Below are 20,680 nucleotides of genomic sequence, written 5' to 3' on the forward strand. Positions count from 1 at the left end.
TCATCAGGTTAAGCAGAGCTATAGCTTTGCTTTACCAGACGAGAGCGCAATAAAAGCGCTGAAACCTTGTAACGTATATACAGTATGTCGTTGCGACTTCTTGTGTTGGTCTAGAGTGCTGCTATATCTATACAGTATGATATTACTTTTCATAGAATAGTCCAAATATCTCACAGCACAGAGCTCCGCTAAAGTCTGGCTTAGGAAAAGCAACGCTTTCATTCTTCCTGTGTGTTTGCATCATACAACATGTAACGTACACAGTATTCTTCTTTCTCCGCTTGGGTGAGACGTAGTTTATAAAGAGACGAGACCATCGATTTGAAAATAAATGTATTTCCGGACTTGTGATAAAACAAAATACATGGACACCCCCCCTCCCCTTGAATAAATACATATTATTTGCCTTAATGTTCATACAGTAATTGTGTGCAGTTGTAAAGAGCCTCCTCTTCTTCCAGGATCCCAGAAAGATGACTTCTCACTCTACGAGATCCAGCGTTACTCGGAGAAGTCCCTTTGTGGGAATACCTTATTACAGATGAAGGCGAGAGACGGGGAACCTCTTGGAGGGGACAGAACTGGAACACGGAATTTCCGGATGCAGATAAAGTGCTACAGGCATGCTCTGAGTCTAGAGATTGGCAGGCAAGGTGCGGGCAGTCAGATGCATTGTATAACCTCCTTGCATAGACATTAGAGGTCCATACAAAACAGACAGATAAAAGTAACAAACATCAACGTTTGCAAATGAGGCCGTTGCGAGGCGTTACGGGTAACTTATTCCCTGCTGATGTCGCTTTGTGCTACTTTCTGAAATTAAAATTCCAAGTGATATAAAGAGGGCGCCGCGGGCAGTGTAAATTCAGTTTCCGACAACCGGTATCTAAATATAATGATTTGTGTTGGGGAAAGGAGTCCCGTCAGCAGCATAGAAAACCAGTGTGAACCCTGCATCATTATATATTATATCGTGCTTCTCGTTAACCTTGTGTTTAACCCTTTTGTGGTGTTGGTCACGGAGGAAGCGACTGGCGGGGAAGACCACGGAGGAATCACTGAATCTCCCGGCGTGCTCGGCCCGCAGGAGGAGCAGTAGTCTGACGACGGATGGAGTGAGGAGGTACTGCCTGCCCTTGGTTCAGATGAAGTCTCCTCGCTGGGACCGGCTACTTAAAGACGAAGCTGATGAAGAGCTGGCAGGCCAGGAAAAGGCAGAGAAGCAGCCAGTGCCGGGAGCTCAGCAGCGAGACGTTGGGCGCCGAGCACTTGGAAAATGAGCCGTATTTGGTTAATGTGTTGAGGTTTCTATGGAAACAGACAGGAAACATTGTTACAGGTGGCAGTCATGGTAACTGGTCTGTACTTGTGATGGCATTGGAAACCCAAATAACCTTTATACTAGGAACCTATTCCTACTGCTTAGATTACGCTGGAGATATCAGGAATTTACATGATGGTAAAGAGAGCATTGGGGGTTCAAGAATTTTGCCGCCTGGTTACATTCCTACAAAATTGATAAAAGCACTTGTATATAGATATGAATATATGTATTACACACATGGTACATGAAATACGTTAGTGTAATTTTGCACTTTTTTGGGGGGCAGCCGGGTGTTGCCACTTAACATATAAGCAATTTTAATGCTTACCCGGGTGGTGTTTATGGTTCCTGTAGGTATCAAACAGCAATGTTGTTTTAATGTTGCAGGATCACAAGATCTTGAGTTTTAACTACTTTCCCCCTCTCTCTGCTAATTGGTCCTGATGTATGCGAGTCCTTCCCTGCAGAAGTTCTTTTTCCCCCAGCAGGAGGCGCCAATGGCGACATCATTCTCAGGGCGAGATGTATTAAGATACATCACCGCCCCTCGCCGCTTATCGCAGCGATGTTGATCGCATATGTACTAACAAATGCGATCAATATCGCAATGCAGTGACGAAGCCCCCCCGCGATACCTGTGAGGTGGTGTGCGGGGGGTCTCCGTCACCTCCCCGGGATCTTCACACTGCCTAGATGCCGCGAAGCAGCAGCAGGCTGCCCCCGGCGCCTCCTCATCCCCCCTGCAGCCAGAAGGACCTCCGGCTGCGTTGCTAGGGGGAGGAGGAGATTACCTTCCGGTACCAGGGCTTCCTGAAGGAAGGTATGCCGGGGGGGAGGGGGGTCGGCGTTTGCGGCGGGTTGCGGCGGTCGGCGATAAGAAGCCCATAGGCTTCTATAGGGTATCGCCATCCAGAGATGGCGATACCCTGGACGGCGAAAAACTGGCGGTAGGGTCTTAGTACATTTGAAAATGCGGTAAAACCCCAGTTTTCGGGGGTTTTACAGCATTTTTCCTTTAGTACATCCCGCCCTCACTGTGCAAGTTCCACTTCTGGTATCCCTGATAGGCCCCCAACGCGTTTCATGTCACTTAGGCACTTTATCAAGGATAGCCTCTTTTCCATAGGCTTACTATTTATTGTTAAAAAATAAAATAAAAGCTTTATTGATTTATTTAAAATGGAACTACTCTGCGGAAATCTTAAAAACAGAAGTGGCAAGGTCATGGACGTATACAATCTTGTTAAAAATAAATGGAATATTTTCGGAAAAATATATATGTGATTTTTTTTATTTAATTACAGTATTGTTTCAAAATAGATTATGTAAAAAAAAAAAAAAAAGTGTGCATATCTAATAAAGGGGTTCAATTCTATGTCCATATTTAGACATTTGCTAGAAGTCCACAATAAAAACCCTAAAAGGGCATAAGTTTATAGGGATACAAAAAAAAAGAACCCCCACTGGAGAGGAAGAGACCTGAAACTAGGTAGATATACACCATGAAAACCTTACCGCCGCAGGATCTATATACGGACATAGAACTGAATGCCTTTAGATATGCACAACACTTGCCTTTTTATGACAATCTACTTGAAACATGCAATACTGTCATTAAATAACAATCTAATGCATATTTCTTGTAAAATATTTTTAATTTTAAACAAGTTATTAGTCCATGAGCTTGCCGATTCTTTTTTAAGATTTCCGCAAAGGAGCTACGTTATAAATTAATCATTTTTTTTTTTTTATAACAATGAATAGCAAGCCTACAGAATAGAGACTATCCTTGATAAAGTGCCTAAGTGGCGTGAAACGCGTCGGGTCATTGGAAGTGAAACTTGCACAGCGGGAATGATGTTGCCTCTTGCCAGTGGCATTCTCCCCGCTGGAGAAAAGAAGAAGTACTGCAGGGACGGACTTACAGGAGCTATAAACACGACCCGCAGAGCATAAAATGATTATGACAACGCCCGGCTACCCCCCCCCCCCCCCCCCTTCACTCCCCAAAAAAAAGAGCCAAAGAGGATTAAGAACACTGAGAAATGTTTTTACTTTTTATTAAGCTAAAGTATTGCTTCTACCATTTATTTTAACACCAGTATATATATTCACATCTATTTACATTATAAGACTAGAGCAGCTAAACATTTTTATTAAATTTAGGGGCTTATCCTATCAAACCTGGCTGGGAGGTACGCCCTGATCACTCCTGCAATGCGTGGCTGTTTGTAGGGGGCTGCATAGTAGACTAGAAGGGGAAGCATTCGGAATCTTGGCACTTAACGTATCGGTGCCGGGATACAGACAACTAATCTCCCTCTTGGGGTGTCCACGACACCCCTGGAGGGAAAATAAATAGCGCGCCACGGTGCCTGCAGTGTGGCGAGTGCAGAGAGCCCGCAAGGGGCTCTTTTGCATTCGCCCCACTGCTGCTATTCTGGCGGTTGGGATCCTGACAGTCGGGATATCATAGTAGACCTGTCCAGAAGACAGACCCCCCCGGGTAATGTGGTATATCTGAACATGGCGTAACTCTAGCTGAATTGCCAAAGTGTGCACATGGGACCTTATTTAGGGATGGACGCAGATCGCTGCATACGCAGCCAGACCTGCGTCCATCTCCTCACATGCTGGGGGGCCGCCCAGCACAGAGCAAGGCCGTTCAGCATCGTGGATGCATCGATTTAAGGTTGACCCCTTTAAAAAAAAAAATCAGAGCGGCTATGTGTGACGTCACGCAGCCGCCCTGAAAATGATTCCGGCCTGCCATACCACCCCGTGAACGCCCGCCACTGTCAATCACATTGCGACCGCAATGTGTACGGTCGCGCAGGTTTAATGCAGCCGATGCGCATACTCAGTTTGCCGCTGCAGGCCGCATTAGCTGCCATCTCTGAATCAGCCGCACAGTCACAATTAACCCAGTTACAATGTTTTAGTGAATGCCTGGTGCTTATGTCATTACGGTAGCGCTGGCTAGGTCTCTCTTGGGTGAGTTGCCAGTTGTCCCATAAATATTTCTAGCTCCCTGATCTAGTCGGTCATGGGTGAGGTGAATGCAGTTACCTATGTATATACCTATGTATATCCTGCTGCGTCTTCTGTAGCGATAACACCGCAGCCTGGATTTCCTTCAGTTCATGTTTCTCTTTTCCACACTGCGAGCACGGACCTGGAAAACCTGGAGTGGAGTAAACGTAACAGCTGTGAGTCTTGTATTCATGAAGGGCCATCAGGGTTAGAAGACATCTTATTACACGTACTGTAAGGCCTGGGGATGCATTTGATGAAAGCGCATTCACTGCACATCACCGTCAGCTTTCAGCCACTTAGCGCAGGACTTACCGCCTTGTGGTTGTGTGGCTGAAAACTGAAACCGCATGTGACGTGCAGGGGTTTAAGTCCAAATCCAGGAGCGCATAACACGCATTGCGCATTTCCAATCCTATACCATCTTGCACCTTAGAACTGCCACTTTACAGGGTGGTTTTATATTGGTTCCTCATTGTCCGTGTTGGGCATGGGAGGAGACAGCGGATAAGAGAATAGAGGGGCAGTTTGGGGCGTTGTAGTGGAGGTATCAAAATATAATGAGAGCTGTATGACACACAGGGGCTGATTCAGATTATTATTCTCTGCGTCTCCCCCTTAGGAAATTTTAGAGATTACACTATTGATAGACACATCTGCGTTCCAATTACCAGAAGTGATAGATAGATAAATAAATATATGTATTGATGTTAAGTTTTTGGGAAGACTGTGATAGGCAACCACTTTGTATGGAGATCGGGCTGTCCATCTGATAGGAGGGCCCGGCGGTACACATAGTAGCGGTGGTCATTGTGCATCCATTGAGCGGGATTGCGGTGGGCCGCACCTGTGTTCCAAAGACCAGAAGTCCAGTCTTAATTTCCAAATGGGACTACAGCTCGCGGTGGACCGGATGTGACGTGAGCGGCGTCTGCGTTCCGAGGACCGGAAGTCCATTCTGCGTAGGACTTTATTATTTCACACTTCACCCGTTTAGAACGCTTGTTTTTGAATAAAATGTAGTTCAATATATCACTAGTCTGCCGCCACGTTTTATTAGGATATTCATTTCAGGTTTTCATTGTTTATTAAAATAATGAGCGGATTGTCTGGAACGTGTTGATTGCTCATTTAGAAGGATATAACCCTGGTTAAGTCACGTTTGAACGTGAATTTTAAACATATATTAAAATCTATAACGTTTTTATTTATCCAGACAATCTGTTCTATTGTATATTAATGAATTTTTTTTTTTTAATATTTAGGCGCTGCTGCCTTTCTATAACTTGTATTTTATAGGCAGCTCATAGGGACACACCCTTATCGGCGCCTAACCCTTTGGTTCATTTTTCTTGCTACCCGATTCAGATTAGTATGTACACCATCTGATTCCCATATCAATGCGATTTTGTGGGCCTGCGTGTGCGCAGAACGAGTCCTGCGTTATCGCGCGCAGCTCCCCATTACACGGCAAAAGGGAGCGTGCTACAAAAAAGGGGGCGTGTCACTGCATTTCGTAGGCGTGCTGAGCCCAAGGTCTGCATAGACCAGCACCAGCTGGAGGGCCTAAGGTTCCTCATCCCTGAACTACACATACCAGCATGCCCTGCAACAGTTTTGCAATTTGGTCATGCTAAAACTGTTGCAGGGCTTGCTGGGATGTGTAGTTCATTAACAGCTGGAGGGCCAAACGTTCCCCATCCCTGGCATAGACAGACACCGATTTCCTGGTTCGGATGGCCAGTCTCTGTATGCTCCGGCTTACGCAGGGGGCAGGGGAGCTGTGTGAGGATATTAACGTCAGGACGCGGGCAGACCTCCGGCACGGTCTCCGGCTGTCTGAGCACATTGAGGTTACTATGAATACACGCATGTGTTATATATGTTGGATTCAGCTTTTTGGATAACCGCTTTCAGCAGGATAATTGTGCATTAATCTAGGACAATATTAACATCCATTTTTCCTTTTTCAGGACCATCCCGGACATGTCGGCGAGCAGGAAACTACATGACACCGTTCAACAGAGCCACAGGAAGAAGAATATAATAAACCAAACATTTGGTAGCAATGGACACACCGCAACCTGCCCCAGCTACGGAAAGAGGCACCAGAGAGGAGGCAGAAGCTGCTCCAACCACAGACGCAATGCTGTGCCTCAATTCCTGCGGGTCCAGGAAAAGTTCATGGGAGCCAAACTGGACCGGTGGCCCAAACAGCGTAATCTAGAACGTGACTTACACTGCCGTAGCCATCCGCCACAAGAGCAAGTCACCAATAGCCTGGAGAGCAGGGACAGTAATATGGCAATGACTGGGGCAGATCTACCAAGCCTTAGACAGTGATAAAGTATCCACCAATCAGCTCCTGTCATTTTTCAAACACAGCCTGTAATGTGGCAGTTAGGAGCTGATTGGCTGCTACTTTATCTCTCTACAAGGCTTAGTACATCTCCCCCTAAATGTCTTCTTGAGGTGACAGTAACCCTAGCGCTAAAGTCGCCCTTTTCACATGCTGATATTTATGATGTCTACATTTTAACCACGTCACCATCATAACATTGACATTATGACTGTATACCCTCCCCCCTCTATAGTTACAGGTACAGATGGAGCCACGTTTATCTAGGCTTCTCTGCTGCACCTAGGTGCACCATGGTTTATTAGCATAAACCTTTCATCTATTGTTCTTAGCTGCAATACAATACAGAGAGAACAATACGGCAGGAGATTAAGTCATTACAGCAGGGGATTAAGTCTGTCTGCCCTGGCTCAGTTATTCCTATTAAAGGCCAAGATGAAGATGGCTCCATCTGTACAGCTTCCTTATAAGAACACTGGTTAGTGAATCATGTGGGAAAGAATGCCACGGCTTAGCACCCTTACTATAGAAACCCCCTCCGTATAAAGACGGTGAAACCTGCTATTCTACATTCACAGCAGATGATGCCTGAAACGCTTTATGGTCCGTGGCCTGGAAATCACAGCATCAGGCTGGAATATACATAATAAATATAGATATATATCTATCTATCTCTGAAATGTGGCATCTATTTTGCAATGTTAAGAAACCCCATTTTTTTTCTAACCTCTCTCCATAATTTAACCATTCCCATCACTGGGGAGGCTGCCCGCGTCTGAGCTCTCTCAGGGGTTCCCATGTCCTACGAAGGATGAAACACAATGGGGGGAATGTAATACGGTGTGTGAATTGAAAAGAGAGATTGTGGGAGAATTTTCCCTTTTCTTTTTTTTTTTTTTCTTTTTTAAAGTGGCAATCATTTGCATGGCAAAACCAGGTTGATTTTTTCCATGTAAATGATTGCCACTTAAAAAAAAAAAAAAACACAGGAAAACTCTCCCAAAATCTCTCACTTTCTGATTCTCACACTGGATTACATTCCCCCCCAATCTCTGTGATCCTGTGTGTGATCATTTCTCCTAGGGATGGCCATCAGTGTGGTCTCCATCGATAGCGATACTGTAAGTGGTAAACGATGGCAGCCTACTATGCAATGGATGACCATCGATTGTTTCACCAACCGATGGTCATCCCTTTTTTTCCACCACTGACTGGCCCGTCTCCTTCTCAGCGTGTACAGACAATGGTTATAAGTGGCCAATCCAGCCACTGTGCATCTCACTCCCAGCATTAGGCAGGCAGCTTGCACAGCCAAAAGCAAGGTGGGGAAATAGCTGCCAGGTGGGGAAATGGCCGCCTTGCTCTCTGACCACAGTCTCTGCATAGTAATATAGATCATACAGTATATCCACAGCTTGTGCCGTGCATTGCAGATATGGACAACATGAATGATGGACAGATGGACATTGATAGCTATAAGAGCATTATATGAGGAAACGTACTGTCATCATCGGAAGATTCGCGTCCGGGCTCAGGAGTGGAGCAGCTGCTGTCGGTGGTCTGGCTGCTGATAGAAGGCTGTTTGCTGGCTTTGCGATGTCTGCCCTCCTGTGCGCCTCTCTAGTGGAACAAGAGCAGAAGTGTGAGTCAGCAGACCGGCCATCTCTGTGGCAGCAGCCATTTTGTGGGCTGAACCAGTCCCGTTCCTACTCTACTGGAATGTCCGGAAAACATGATCCTGGACACCCGACAGTGTAAGGGATATATTTACTAAAGTGCGGGTTTATAGAAGGGGAGATGTTGCCCATAGCAACCAATCAGGTGTTGGCTAAATCAATAGAATTTGATTGGTTGCTATTGGCAACAGCTCCATTTTTATAGACCAGAGCATTTGGAAAATGCACCCCAAGGACCACTCTCTAGGATCCCGTCCACTTCACCAGTGAATCACATCATCGTGGCGTCACCACGACGCACCTCCTTCACCCTTCCCACTTGGGCCTTAAATGAATATTGGCTCAGCCCACAAAATGTCTGCTTCCATTGTACTGTATGCAGGTATGTTTAATGATGCCTACACACCGCACATGTCCTTTTCAGAGATTCTGCCCATGGCGTCAAATAATAGTATCAATGCAAAATGGTTTCTCATGACACCGACAAACCGTTCAAGTGCAGCTGCTACAGAATATAGGGCCTAATTCAGAGTTTATTGCAGCAGCAAATTTGTTAGCAGTTGGGCAAAACCATGGCCCTCATTCCGAGTTGTTCGCTAGCTGCTTTCGTTCGCTGCACAGCGATCAGGCAAAAAAACAGCACTTCTGCGCATGCGGTGCAATGCGCATGCGCGTCTTACTATTACAACGAATGATGTAGTTTCACACAAGGAATAGCGAAGCTTTTCAGTCGCACTGCTCGCCGCAGAGTGATTGACATGAAGTGGGCGTTTCTGGGTGGAAACTGACCGTTTTCAGGGAGTGTTCGAAAAAACGCAGACGTAACAGGAAAAATGCAGGCGTGTCTGGGCGAACGCAGGGCGTGTTCGTGACGTCGAAACAGGAACTGAACAGTCTGAAGTGATCGCAAGCGCTGAGTAGGTCTGAAGCTACTCTGAAACTGCACAAAAATATTTTGTAGCCGCTCTGCGATCCTTTCGTTCACACTTCTGCTAAGCTAAAATACACTCCCAGTGGGCGGCGGCATAGCGTTTGCACGGTTGCTAAAAACTGCTAGCGAGCGAACAACTCGGAATGACCACCCATGTGCACTGCAGGGGATGCAGATGTAACATGTGCAGAGAGAGTTAGATTTGGGTGGGGTGTGTTCAAACTGAAATCTGAATTGCAGTGTAAAAATAAAGCAGCCAGTATTTACCCTGCACAGAAACAAAATAACCCACCCAAATCTAACTCTCTCTGCACATGTTACATCTGCCCCACCTGCAGTGCACATGGTTTTGCCCAACTCCTAACAAATTTGCTGCTGCGATCAACTCTGAATTACCCCCATCATTCATTTCCATGTTACCAAGGGTTACAACATGTTACCAAGGGCTACAACACTTTTACTCAGCAAAGCATATTTATGAATGCTAAAGCATTTTAACATCTATGAGGTAATGGGGATCGCACGCTCGCTCTCGGGCAATGAATGGGGAAAAGGAAAGCAGGATCATTTTAAGAAAAAAACCTTGCATTGGAAAGAGTTTGTATATGATTTGCATGCAGGTATAGGGATGCCCCACCAGAGGGCGCTGTGTGTGCGGTGTTTTGCGGTTACCATCTCGCTTTATCATGTAGCTTGTGTTAGAAACTAATTGGTGCGGTGTTATCTCTAATTAGCTGACAAACGACAACAAGCCCTGGTGTCGCTTACAACCAGAAGGCGCTGGCAGAGGTCACCCCTCCCTCTCTTGTAACATAACACACACACACATCCAGCTACGCTATGCTAGGAGGGGTAGAGATGGGCAGTTATAGGCCCTGTATCAATCCAATAACGGTAATAACGGTACAAGTAACATCGCTATTGGGAACATACGCAGTTACCCTGAATGAGCGCAGCGGCTGCGGTACAGTGTGGAACACATTTGTGGGGTTTTCCACTCCAAAAAATGATTAATCCATTGTTTCACTGCACTCATGTCAACAGTGCGCAGCTGTCCGTCAGCAATTCAGGGGTAACGGTAATCCCCACACCGCAGTCGTGGCAGATGCAGTGTACAGGCTTGGATTGGGGGGGGGGGGGGGGGGGGGAGATATAGCAGCACAACTACTAATTACGCCCCATTTATCAAGCCTTGGAGAGTGATAAATAGCACTGTGATAAAGTACCAACCAATCAGCTCCTAACTGTCATTTTACAGACGCAGACTGTAACATGACAGGAGCCGACTGGTTGGTACTTTATCTCCGTCCACTTTATCTCTCTCCAAGGCTTGATAAATCTGGGCCTATGTACATGGGCAATTTTTAGGTTTCGGAGAGTGAAACATATTTAATAAAAGGTAATAAATACACTTTGTGGATCAGTCTCTCTCTCTAAGGGGGCCATTAATCATGGATCGCATACTCTGTGTGATCTGGGCAGAGTCATACCGCACTATGCGATCCTATCATCTGAATGTATGATTGTGTACACGCAGGGACAGGAGCCAGCCCCCTGCGATGTGCTGTGATGGCTGCTGGGGGTGGGTATGCACATGCGCGGTCAGCTAAGAGCGCACTGCGCAGAGGTCACTTCCGAGGAGGCTTCCACGGGAACTCTCTGCCAGCTACAAGTGTGCTGAGAAGCGCGCAGGCTACAATGGGCTACCGCCATCTTCAGATAATAACAACGTCTTCATGTTCATTCACGTTGTCTTCAGGCAGTTGCTGTTATCTGCTGCGATAGGTTTCATTTACACTGAGTGCTGCAGCCTACTATCTATAATATATATATTATATTATCTATCTATCTATCTATCATTTCACCTGGTTTTAATCAGCCACAGTACCGGTGTAATTAATGTAAAGGGATAGTATGGTAAGCCTACAGGATTATAGGCTTTCAGGATTCATATAACTGGGATAACAGTAAGTAGGAGAAGCGCTGTACAAGACGCAGAGGAGACCCCGTCAGGTTAGCGAACCTCTGTTTGGTGCTTCCATAGAAACAATGACAGCGGGCACAATGGTGTATTATATATATATATATATATATATATATATATATATATATATATATATATATATATAGTAAATGATCTTCGGCTACCTGGTTCTTTGGGTCAGTCCGCGGGGCCAGCATGCTCGTCAGGTTCCTCTTCACAGTTTGCAGAATCCCGTCCTTCTCATACTGCGCAATGTCAGTCAGGGGGTGCCAGGGATGCAGGCTGCGAAATCAACGACATTTACTACTCAGATGCCCTGCCCCGCACACACCCCTGGGGGGCGCAATAACACACAGATAATACCAGAAATCACAGACCGGGCCAAAGAAATTACTAAAGGGAGATTTTTTTTATTTAAATGAGTATACCACTACATTACCAGTCGCTACACTATAGAAGTACATAATGAGCCTCACTTAATGTCAGGATCACGTCCAGCTAGAAGGCGCACATTTGTACCTAGCGCGTGCTGCAGTGTCGCGGGTGCAGGGTTATGTACCGCATACAGCTGGGATACTTTGTATTTAGAATTGCGCTAGCACGCCTTTCTGCAAACCTGCCCTCTAACTGGGCTTATTCCCACTGATAAATGAAGCCCATTAGATCTGTCTCTTCTAGCAAATCTGTACATTGCGGAGGAGGGGCACTAAACAATCATTTCTGTCATTTATTTTTCCCATTGCTCTTCTGCTAACGTCATCCTATAATAAATAGCCCCGCCCATGAGAACACTGAGCGTCATCGCTATGATTAATGTAAAGCATTAAAGAGAAGAAAGCCCTATGTGGGAGATTATATCCGCCCCCAGTGAGTAATGCCACCATACCTCATCTCCCAACAGCGGCATCACAAATATACTGTGGGGGTGTGCTATGTAATGTTGCCATAGCATTTTTACAGTGTTAGAACCCTAACTATAACCGCAACCTAACCCTAACAATGACATGCACTATCCACATTTGTAATGTCAACCTAACAACATTACAAACATTATGTCAGTCAACATCTTTACTGTTGACATTCAGACCATGCCGACAGAATGACTACATACCTATTGTGCAAGGGATGGAATGCGGCCCAGTTAGAAGAACAGCCGAGCTGACCCCAGACTGCTGAAGACTGTACGGATGCAGACACAAGGTGGGTGTACATCTATAGAAAAATCCCCCCCTGATGCCAAAGGTGTTTGTCCTAGCCTTAAGGTGCTCTTTGGCGTCACGAACAGGATTCGAAATCCAATGGGGCTTCCCTGCACAGGTTCGAACTATTTTTTTTAAATAAATACCCTTAATAAGAATATCTGTCCAAGTGGTACGATTAACTCTGTGTATCCGAAGACCTGGTTCCACTGGGAGCAGGCACCATGGCACTTACTCTTCATACTTATATCGCCATTCTTTCAGGAATTCGTCATAGAGAAAGAGCTGTGGGGCCCACTCTGTGCCATCCTCCTTCCTCTCCCGTGCTGCCTTCCGCTGAGCCTCCTCCAAAACGTACTTCTCATCTGTGGCCTGGTGCTGGTTTCCGTCATTGATTGCGCTGGTCACGTGTTGCCACAGTCTGCAATATAACCAGACTGAACATTTCACTTCTTTGTTTGACTACTCCACAGATAAGGCCGTGTTACAGCTTCTTATAGTATTATAGTTTGGGAATGCAAGATAAGTGTCCTGCTAGAGTCACGTACTATTTGGGCTAGATTCAGAATGTGCGGCCAGATACAGATATGTATGACATTTCCAACAAGTGGAGCAAAATGATCACATTGGGCCCTTGTAGACCTTGCCTGGCATACATCATCACTGTCACATCTTACCTCTCTGACTCCATCTCTGTCTGCTCCTCAAACAACACAATATGGCGCTTGAGTCTTTGTCTTCTGATCTCCGCAGTTGGATTCCAGAATATGTCCCTGCTGTCAGTGTGTACGCCGTTTATGTAGACCTCTCGGTCCTGAGAATACAAGGGGTAGATTGGATCAGACAAATGGTCTCTACCTACTGTGGCAGGAAAATTCCACCTTCAACAAGTGGCTACGTTTAGCTATATTAGGCCCAGCCACAGATAGGAGCGTTCGTTCAGAAGACATAGCAATGGCTATCCTCCTGCAGAGGACTGCGGTTTAGTTTGGTGGCAATGCAGCTAGGGTTCTGCCTGCCCTGACCATTTCCATTCTCTGGTGGCAATGTAGCATGGGTTCTGCCTGCCCTGACCATTACCATTCTGTGTTACATTATTTGGTGGCAATTCAGCTTGGGTTGTGCCTGCCCTGACCATTTCCAGTCTGTGGTGGCAATGCAGCTTAGGTTCTGCCTGCCCTGACCATTTCCATTCTCTGGTGGCAATGTAGCATGGGTTCTGCCTGCCCTGACCATTACCATTCTGTGTTACATTATTTGGTGGCAATGCAGCTTGGGTTGTGCCTGCCCTGACCATTACTAGTCTGCGGTGGCAATGCAGCTGGGGTTCTGCCTGCCCTGACCATTTCCATTCTGTGTTACATTCTCTGCAGGTGTTGGCTCTGCAGATATAAGCACTGGCAGCCATCACAGGAGAGAGACAGACCTCATTCTGCACTCTGGTTGTGCCTGCCCTGACCATTTCCAGTCTGTGGTGGCAATGCAGCTTAGGTTCTGCCTGCCCTGACCATTATCATTCTGTGTTACATTATTTGGTGGCAATGCAGCTTGGGTTCTGCCTGCCCCGACTATTACCATTCTGTGTTACATTATTTGGTGGCAATGCAGCTTGGGTTCTGCCTGCCCTGACCATTTCCATTCTGTGTTACATTACTTGGTGGCAATGCAGCTTGGGTTCTGCCTGCCCTGACCATTTCCATTCTGTGGTGGCAATGCAGCTTGGGTTCTGCCTGCCCTGACCATTACTTGTCTGCGGTGGCAATGCAGCTTGGGTTCTGCCTGCCCTGACCATTTCCATTCTGTGTTACATTCTCTGCAGGTGTTGGCTCTGCAGATATAAGCACTGGCAGCCATCACAGGAGAGAGACAGACCTCATTCTGCAAACAGCATTGAGAACATATAATCCAACCCTTTACTTGGAACACTTTGTAACTTTGTTATCCAGTGATGTTCTACATCTTTCATGCGACCATGTATCACCACTTCTGTGTATTTTAGGCATAGAAGTGGCCACAAATCCCTCTCGTTTCCAGGAACATCTGCCCACGTTCTAGAAAACCGAACAAGTCTCACCCAGTGTCCGTCCAGATTTGCCAGGATTTCTCCTCCGGCTTTAATCTTCCCGCAGATCTGGTTTAATGTGTCGCTGCCACCAAAGAACGGCTGTAACACACATAGGACTGTGTTAACATATTACAGCAATTGTGAATTAGACATTCATCCATATTCCTGGTGTAAATCTGCAGAGGACTGACACAGACCCAACCATTTGGGACACAAATTCTCTAGAAATTGCGCATGTGACGTGACGGCTGCGCAGTTCTGGCACATGAGCCCCAATTGGCAACTACAGTAGGTGTGCGGATAACGTCGCTTTTCAAAAGCCTATTTAATGAGTATAACAGCAGTTACTTGAATCATTACAGTGGGGCATACAATATGTATTAAAAAGAGATAAAGTGGAGAGAGATATTATTACCAGCCAATCAGCTGCCAACTGCCATGTTACAGGCTGCATTTGAAACAAATTACACAGTCATGAGCTGATTGGTTGGTACTTTATCTCTCTCCAAGGTTTAATACATCTCGCCCAATACATCTTCTGTGATTCTCAGCTAAATAGAGGAAAGAGGAAAATTCCTAATTGGTCTGTAGCCCCTTACAGTCTGCGAGGCACCTCTCCTAATGTACTAAACTTTTCTACAGAAAATACCGACCACCCCTAAGAATAATTCATTATCATTTCCCTGGTTCTAGGTTCAGCTTCTTTCTTTCCTTCTGTTTGTGACACCGATATATGTTACATTGTATTGCACAATTATATATTTATTGCAATTGATGTATTTGTTCTGCTAAACTAAAACAAACGTTATAGCAACAGATTTATTATGGTCAGTTGCATATTCGGAGGTAGAATAACCCCCTTTTTTGGCACACACCGCCATCCAGCGCATAGACATTTTCACTAGGATTTAGCCCCTCCTCCCCTATCACCCGGGCCCATCACTGCTCTATGTGGCCCTGGTTTTATCCTTCCCTTTCCTATACCAGTATTTTGGGCTGTGTTTCCTACTCGATTAAGTGCTTGTTGCGATTTTACTTTTGTCTTGGTGGAATAACAGTGTGTGTGTGTGTGTGTGTGTGTCTGTGTGTGTGTGTGTGTGTGTGTGTACACAATTCTGCACTGTGTACCCGAGTCACAGATGGATGCTGCAATTATGATATTGGGGGTCATTTTGACCCGATCGCACGCTGCAGTTTTTCGCAGCATAGCGATCGGGTCAGAACAGCGCATGCGCCAGCGCCACAGTGCGCCGGCGCATGGCCGCCCGTCGCTGCACTACGATTGCCTATGCCTGATTGACAGGCAGAGGCAGTCGATGGGCGGGAAGGGGCGAAACGGCGGCGTTTGGCGGCTGTTACGTGGGCGTGGCCGGACCGTGCGGGGAGTGGCCTGCAGCGGCTGCGTGACATCACACGCAGCCACTGCGGGCTGGGGAGCGATGAGTAGCTCCCGGCCAGCACGCTAAAGCTGCGCTGGTCGGGAGCTACTCTTGAAGTGCAAAGGCATCGCCGGTGTGCGATGCCTTTGCACTTCTGCAGGGAAGGGGGGGCCGGACTGACATGCGAGGCGGGATAGCCCTGGGCTGGGCGTCCCCCCACATGTCTGAGTAACTGATCGTAGCTGTGCTAAATTTAGCACGGCTACGATCAACTTGGAATGACCCCCATTGTACGCAGTGGGAGACCCTTTGCCACTGCACATACATCTAAGTTGTACTGAGCATTTGCCGCGATGGGCTTGCGCTGAGTGACAATCTATTTGCAAAGTGAGTGACAGTCAGGGACTGTTTGTGGGCAGTAACAGGGAAGCCGGGACTCCTACACAGGCGCGATGCTACCATTGCGGGGGCATGACATCACTTGCAACTGCGCTCCCGTACTCGGTTACAATGACTCTGTCTTACTGCCGACGGCCATGATACATGACCTTGTAGGGTCACTCAGAAGGTCCATTATGATCTGATGTGCATCAGAGGTCTGTGTCTTCGTACACAAGCGGCGAATCTCAGACGCTGCCAGTGGGCGTCTCCGTACAAATCCCCTGGCATTGCATTCATCCTGGAATCAGTCGCTACAACATGGCTCTGTGCCACTGGCGTCTCTGGAGACTCCCAAACTACGGGGAAGTGCAAGAACTGCATATGCGCCAACTATACACACACTGCCTGGCAGCGAGACACCCGCTTTGCGAATCATCATCCATGCTGTGGGTAACAGGACACCATTCATTGCAGGTTATTGGTCTGTGAATGTGATATTCTGGGAGGCACAGATGCACTAAGCATTACTAACATGTCACCAATAATAATATCCAGACAAGTTTCTGGTTTTCTCTCGTGTTGCTTACAAGCCTTGCACTATATCTCTTAGGGGTGTAGTACGGCTGACTGGCGGTCAGGAGACCGCCGGTCAGCTTACCGACGCTGGGATCCCGGCAGCATACCGACGCCGGGATCCTGGCGGGGAGGGGGGAGTGCAGCAAGCCCCTTGCGGGCTCGCTGCGCTCGCCACGCTGCGGGCTCGGTGGCGACCTGCGGTCGCCACAGGTTCTATTCCCACTCTATGGGTGTCGTGGACACCCACGAGTGGAAATAGCCCTGTTGGTCGGCATGCCAACCATCGGGATAGTGAGCGGTCGGGATGGTGGAGGTCATGTGACTGTCGGTCATCCGACCGCCGGTCACATGAATACCACCCTCTCTTAGGACGAGAGGGTACCAGGACGGCGGTGATCCATAGGAGGGAAAATCACATAATTTCTACACTAAATCTTGCTTTACTTTCATTAACAAATTGTGCAGGAAGTTTAGTCTGTGTCTCCTGTGAAAATGACTAATTTATAGGTTTATTAGAGAATTCCCCACAAAGCGCTGCCTGATACGCCCCATCACAGTTATTCTTATTCTGCAGCTTTCAGATTAGTTTATTAGGAGCCAGTGACATCACTGAGAGTGCAGCCTATCCATTCACTAGCGCTGAGAGCGCAGCCTATCCAGTCACTAGGATCCAGTGACATCACTGAAAGTGCAGCCTATCCAGTCACTAGGAGCCAGTGACATCAGAGTGCGGCCTATCCAGTCACTAGGAATATATATAGCAGATGCATTTATAACAGAGAGATTATTACCTTTAGTTTGAACTCCAGCTCTGTCGTGTACTGAGTTTTCTCACATTCAATTGTAACTTTTCCTCCAAGCTCCATTGTCATCGTGCCATAGAGAAGTCCTAATAGAAAACATGGTTTATCAGCAAATAATCATACAATTGGTAGCAGAGGGTACCAGTGATAACTTCCACTCATCCAGGGCTAGAGTGAGGAACCTGATGCTGATAATAAGGAGTGTTACGTTGCCATATACTAGACCATAGGTTCTCAAACTCGGTCCTCAGGACCCCACACAGTGCTTGTTTTCCAGGTCTCCTCACAGAATCACAAGTGAACTAATCAGCTCCACCTGAGAAAGTTTTAAAATGTGTCAGTGGGTAATGAGTACACCTGTGCACCTGCTGGTGACCTGGGAAATGTGTCAGTGAGTAATGAGTACACCAGTGCACCTGCTGGGTGACCTGGGAAATGTGTCAGTGAGTAATTAGTACACCTGTGCGCCTGCTGGGTGACCTGGGAAATGTGTCAGTGAGTAATTAGTACACCTGTGCGCCTGCTGGGTGACCTGGGAAATGTGTCAGTGAGTAATGAGTACACCTGTGCACCTGCTGGGTGACCTGGGAAATGTGTCAGTGAGTAATGAGTACACCTGTGCGCCTGCTGGGTGACCTGGGAAATGTGTCAGTGAGTAATGAGTACACCTGTGCACCTGCTGGGTGACCTGGGAAATGTGTCAGTGAGTAATGAGTACACCTGTGCTCCTGCTGGGTGACCTGGGAAATGTGTCAGTGAGTAATGAGTACACCTGTGCACCTGCTGGGTGACCTGGGAAATGTGTCAGTGAGTAATGAGTACACCTGTGCGCCTGCTGGGTGACCTGGGAAATGTGTCAGTGAGTAATGAGTACACCTGTGCGCCTGCTGGGTGACCTGGGAAATGTGTCGGTGAATAATGAGTACACCTATGCACCTGCTGGGTGACCTGGGAAATGTGTCAGTGAGTAATGAGTACACCTGTGCTCCTGCTGGGTGACCTGGGAAATGTGTCAGTGAGTAATGAGTACACCTGTGCGCCTGCTGGGTGACCTGGGAAATGTGTCAGTGAGTAATGAGTACACCTGTGCGCCTGCTGGGTGACATGGAAAACATGCACTGGGTGGGATCCTGAGGACCGAGACCGAGAACCTCTGTACTAGACCAACTTTCATCCAACTAGTTGGTTGGTTGGAATGAAAATCCGGTAATGTACGGGTGCAAATGACAATCAGCAGTCTGCTCTCAAATGTCTGAAAACGGACAAGATGATCACATCAAACATAGTTAACAACTTGTCTGATTGACTGCTTTTGTCTGTTTTCCGGGGTTTGGGAGCAAATTGCCGATTGTCATTTGTTCTCAGACATTACTGGATTTTCTTTTCCAACCAACCAACCAACCAACCAACCAACCAACCAACCAACCAACCAACCAGTTGGATGAAAGTTGGTCTAGTGTGTGGCCAGTATTATTCCGGATTCACATTCCCCGATGTTCCAACGTTCTAATCACTGTTAATCACTGGTCTCCCATTTAAGCAATAAATAAAAGAATCAATCCGGCGTCTTTGGGACTAAGGGTTAGATTTACTAAGGCTTCAAAAACACAAGTGGCAACCAATCAGATTCGGTCTATCATTTTCTAGACTGCAGTAGAGAAATGAGGGCTGGAATATGATTGGTTGCTACGAGCAAACCTTTAGTAAATCTACCGCTAGATGTCAGAGGGCTGGAGCTGCAGCCTGGTTACCGCCCATGTTACATATGGGTTCCAAGGTATAAATAGCTAATAGGTTGACCCCATACGGTCGACAGGGTCAAAAAAGGTCAAGATGACACATTTGGGGGATTTCACGTATTTTTCAACTTTTGCTTTAATTTACCATCCACGTGGACTACGATTGGGAAAAGTAACGTTGCCCGAAGCAAGGTGAGCCAGAGAGGGTCTACGTTTGCTATAATTGGGATCACACATCATGAAACATAGAAAAGCACACCCAAAAAATCATGTGTTGACCTTTTTTGCGTTGACCATTCCTACATCTACCTTTCGACTTTGTTGACTTAATGCATATCGTCCATATGGGTTCGACCTAATGAAGGTCTATCTAATTACTATAGATTTTCTATACCACACCTGGTATTCAACAATAGGTTTAATCCAAAACTGCTGCCAAAGCACCCAATAGTCCACCATAAATCTGCATTTTCTCAGATAGGGGGAGATGTATCAAAGCTCGGTGAGAGATAGCACCAACTAATCAACTAACTGGGCCGTCTTTTGCATTGGGCTTAATGGGCAGTTGTCCAAGGCCCCAAGAGTCTATGGTGATAGCTTAGGGTCTCCTCTATCCAGGGGTACCAGATTTTTGGGAAGCGGTCCCATCCGAGCCTCTTCCCAGCCTGATATCGTGGGTTCTGTCTAACAGAATTTTTCTCAGTTCTAATCCAAGAACTGGGAGTCTCCCCTTTTGGTGGACACTGGCATCCTTCCAGCAGCCAGTCCCTGCTCTAGCTCCACACGCTTGGGATGTCGGTTTATCATATCCCCAAGACCCCAGTACCCCCTGAAAGGTTTGACTCTAGTTTTCTATACCAATGAAAGCTAAGAAATCCACCGACTGGATATATCTGCGGTCAAGCAAATCGCTCTCCCACCAGAAAATGCTGAATATTAAGCCCACTCCCCCCCCCACCCCCCGCCATGTGAATTAGACACACCTACCACCCTGGAAGTCATGTACCGCGGGGCCCCTTCATTCAGCCCAATGCCCCTTCTACAGTTTAGTGTTCTTCCTCCCGCCCCATCTCACTAAACAGCATCCCCCGACCCCTCTGTAAAGGAGTACTTAGCAGAAAGTACTGCTCCAGGTCCTGCGTGCTGAGTGAAATATAGAACACCCCCTAGCACCCACGGGACATCACTGCCACCACCGATAGCGCCCCCACAGCTGGAGGATAGGTAGGGG

The 20,680-nt window shown here is 46.9% G+C and overlaps 1 protein-coding gene across 6 annotated transcripts in view; it reads right to left on the minus strand.

Moving 5' to 3' along the window:
- Positions 1 to 316: 316 nt before the first annotated feature.
- OSBPL5 (oxysterol binding protein like 5) overlaps positions 317 to 20,680 on the minus strand; it is a 157,630-nt gene continuing 137,266 nt past the window's right edge. For 5 of the 6 annotated variants that reach the window (XM_063946331.1, XM_063946328.1, XM_063946330.1 and 2 more), the window contains 8 exons: positions 17,699 to 17,796; positions 14,581 to 14,670; positions 13,184 to 13,320; positions 12,742 to 12,927; positions 11,472 to 11,589; positions 8,219 to 8,336; positions 4,394 to 4,508; positions 317 to 1,308 (listed from right to left, as the gene is read on the minus strand). In XM_063946331.1, coding sequence (XP_063802401.1) covers positions 1,170 to 1,308; positions 4,394 to 4,508; positions 8,219 to 8,336; positions 11,472 to 11,589; positions 12,742 to 12,927; positions 13,184 to 13,320; positions 14,581 to 14,670; positions 17,699 to 17,796 — 1,001 coding nt within the window. In that variant the 3' untranslated portion in view covers positions 317 to 1,169. The remainder of the gene's footprint in view (positions 1,309 to 4,393; positions 4,509 to 8,218; positions 8,337 to 11,471; positions 11,590 to 12,741; positions 12,928 to 13,183; positions 13,321 to 14,580; positions 14,671 to 17,698; positions 17,797 to 20,680) is intronic. The other variant, XM_063946329.1, reaches the window with a different exon arrangement.

This window comes from Pseudophryne corroboree, chromosome 11 (assembly GCF_028390025.1).
Source record: "Pseudophryne corroboree isolate aPseCor3 chromosome 11, aPseCor3.hap2, whole genome shotgun sequence".
In the NCBI taxonomy this organism is placed as follows: Eukaryota; Metazoa; Chordata; class Amphibia; order Anura; family Myobatrachidae; genus Pseudophryne; species Pseudophryne corroboree.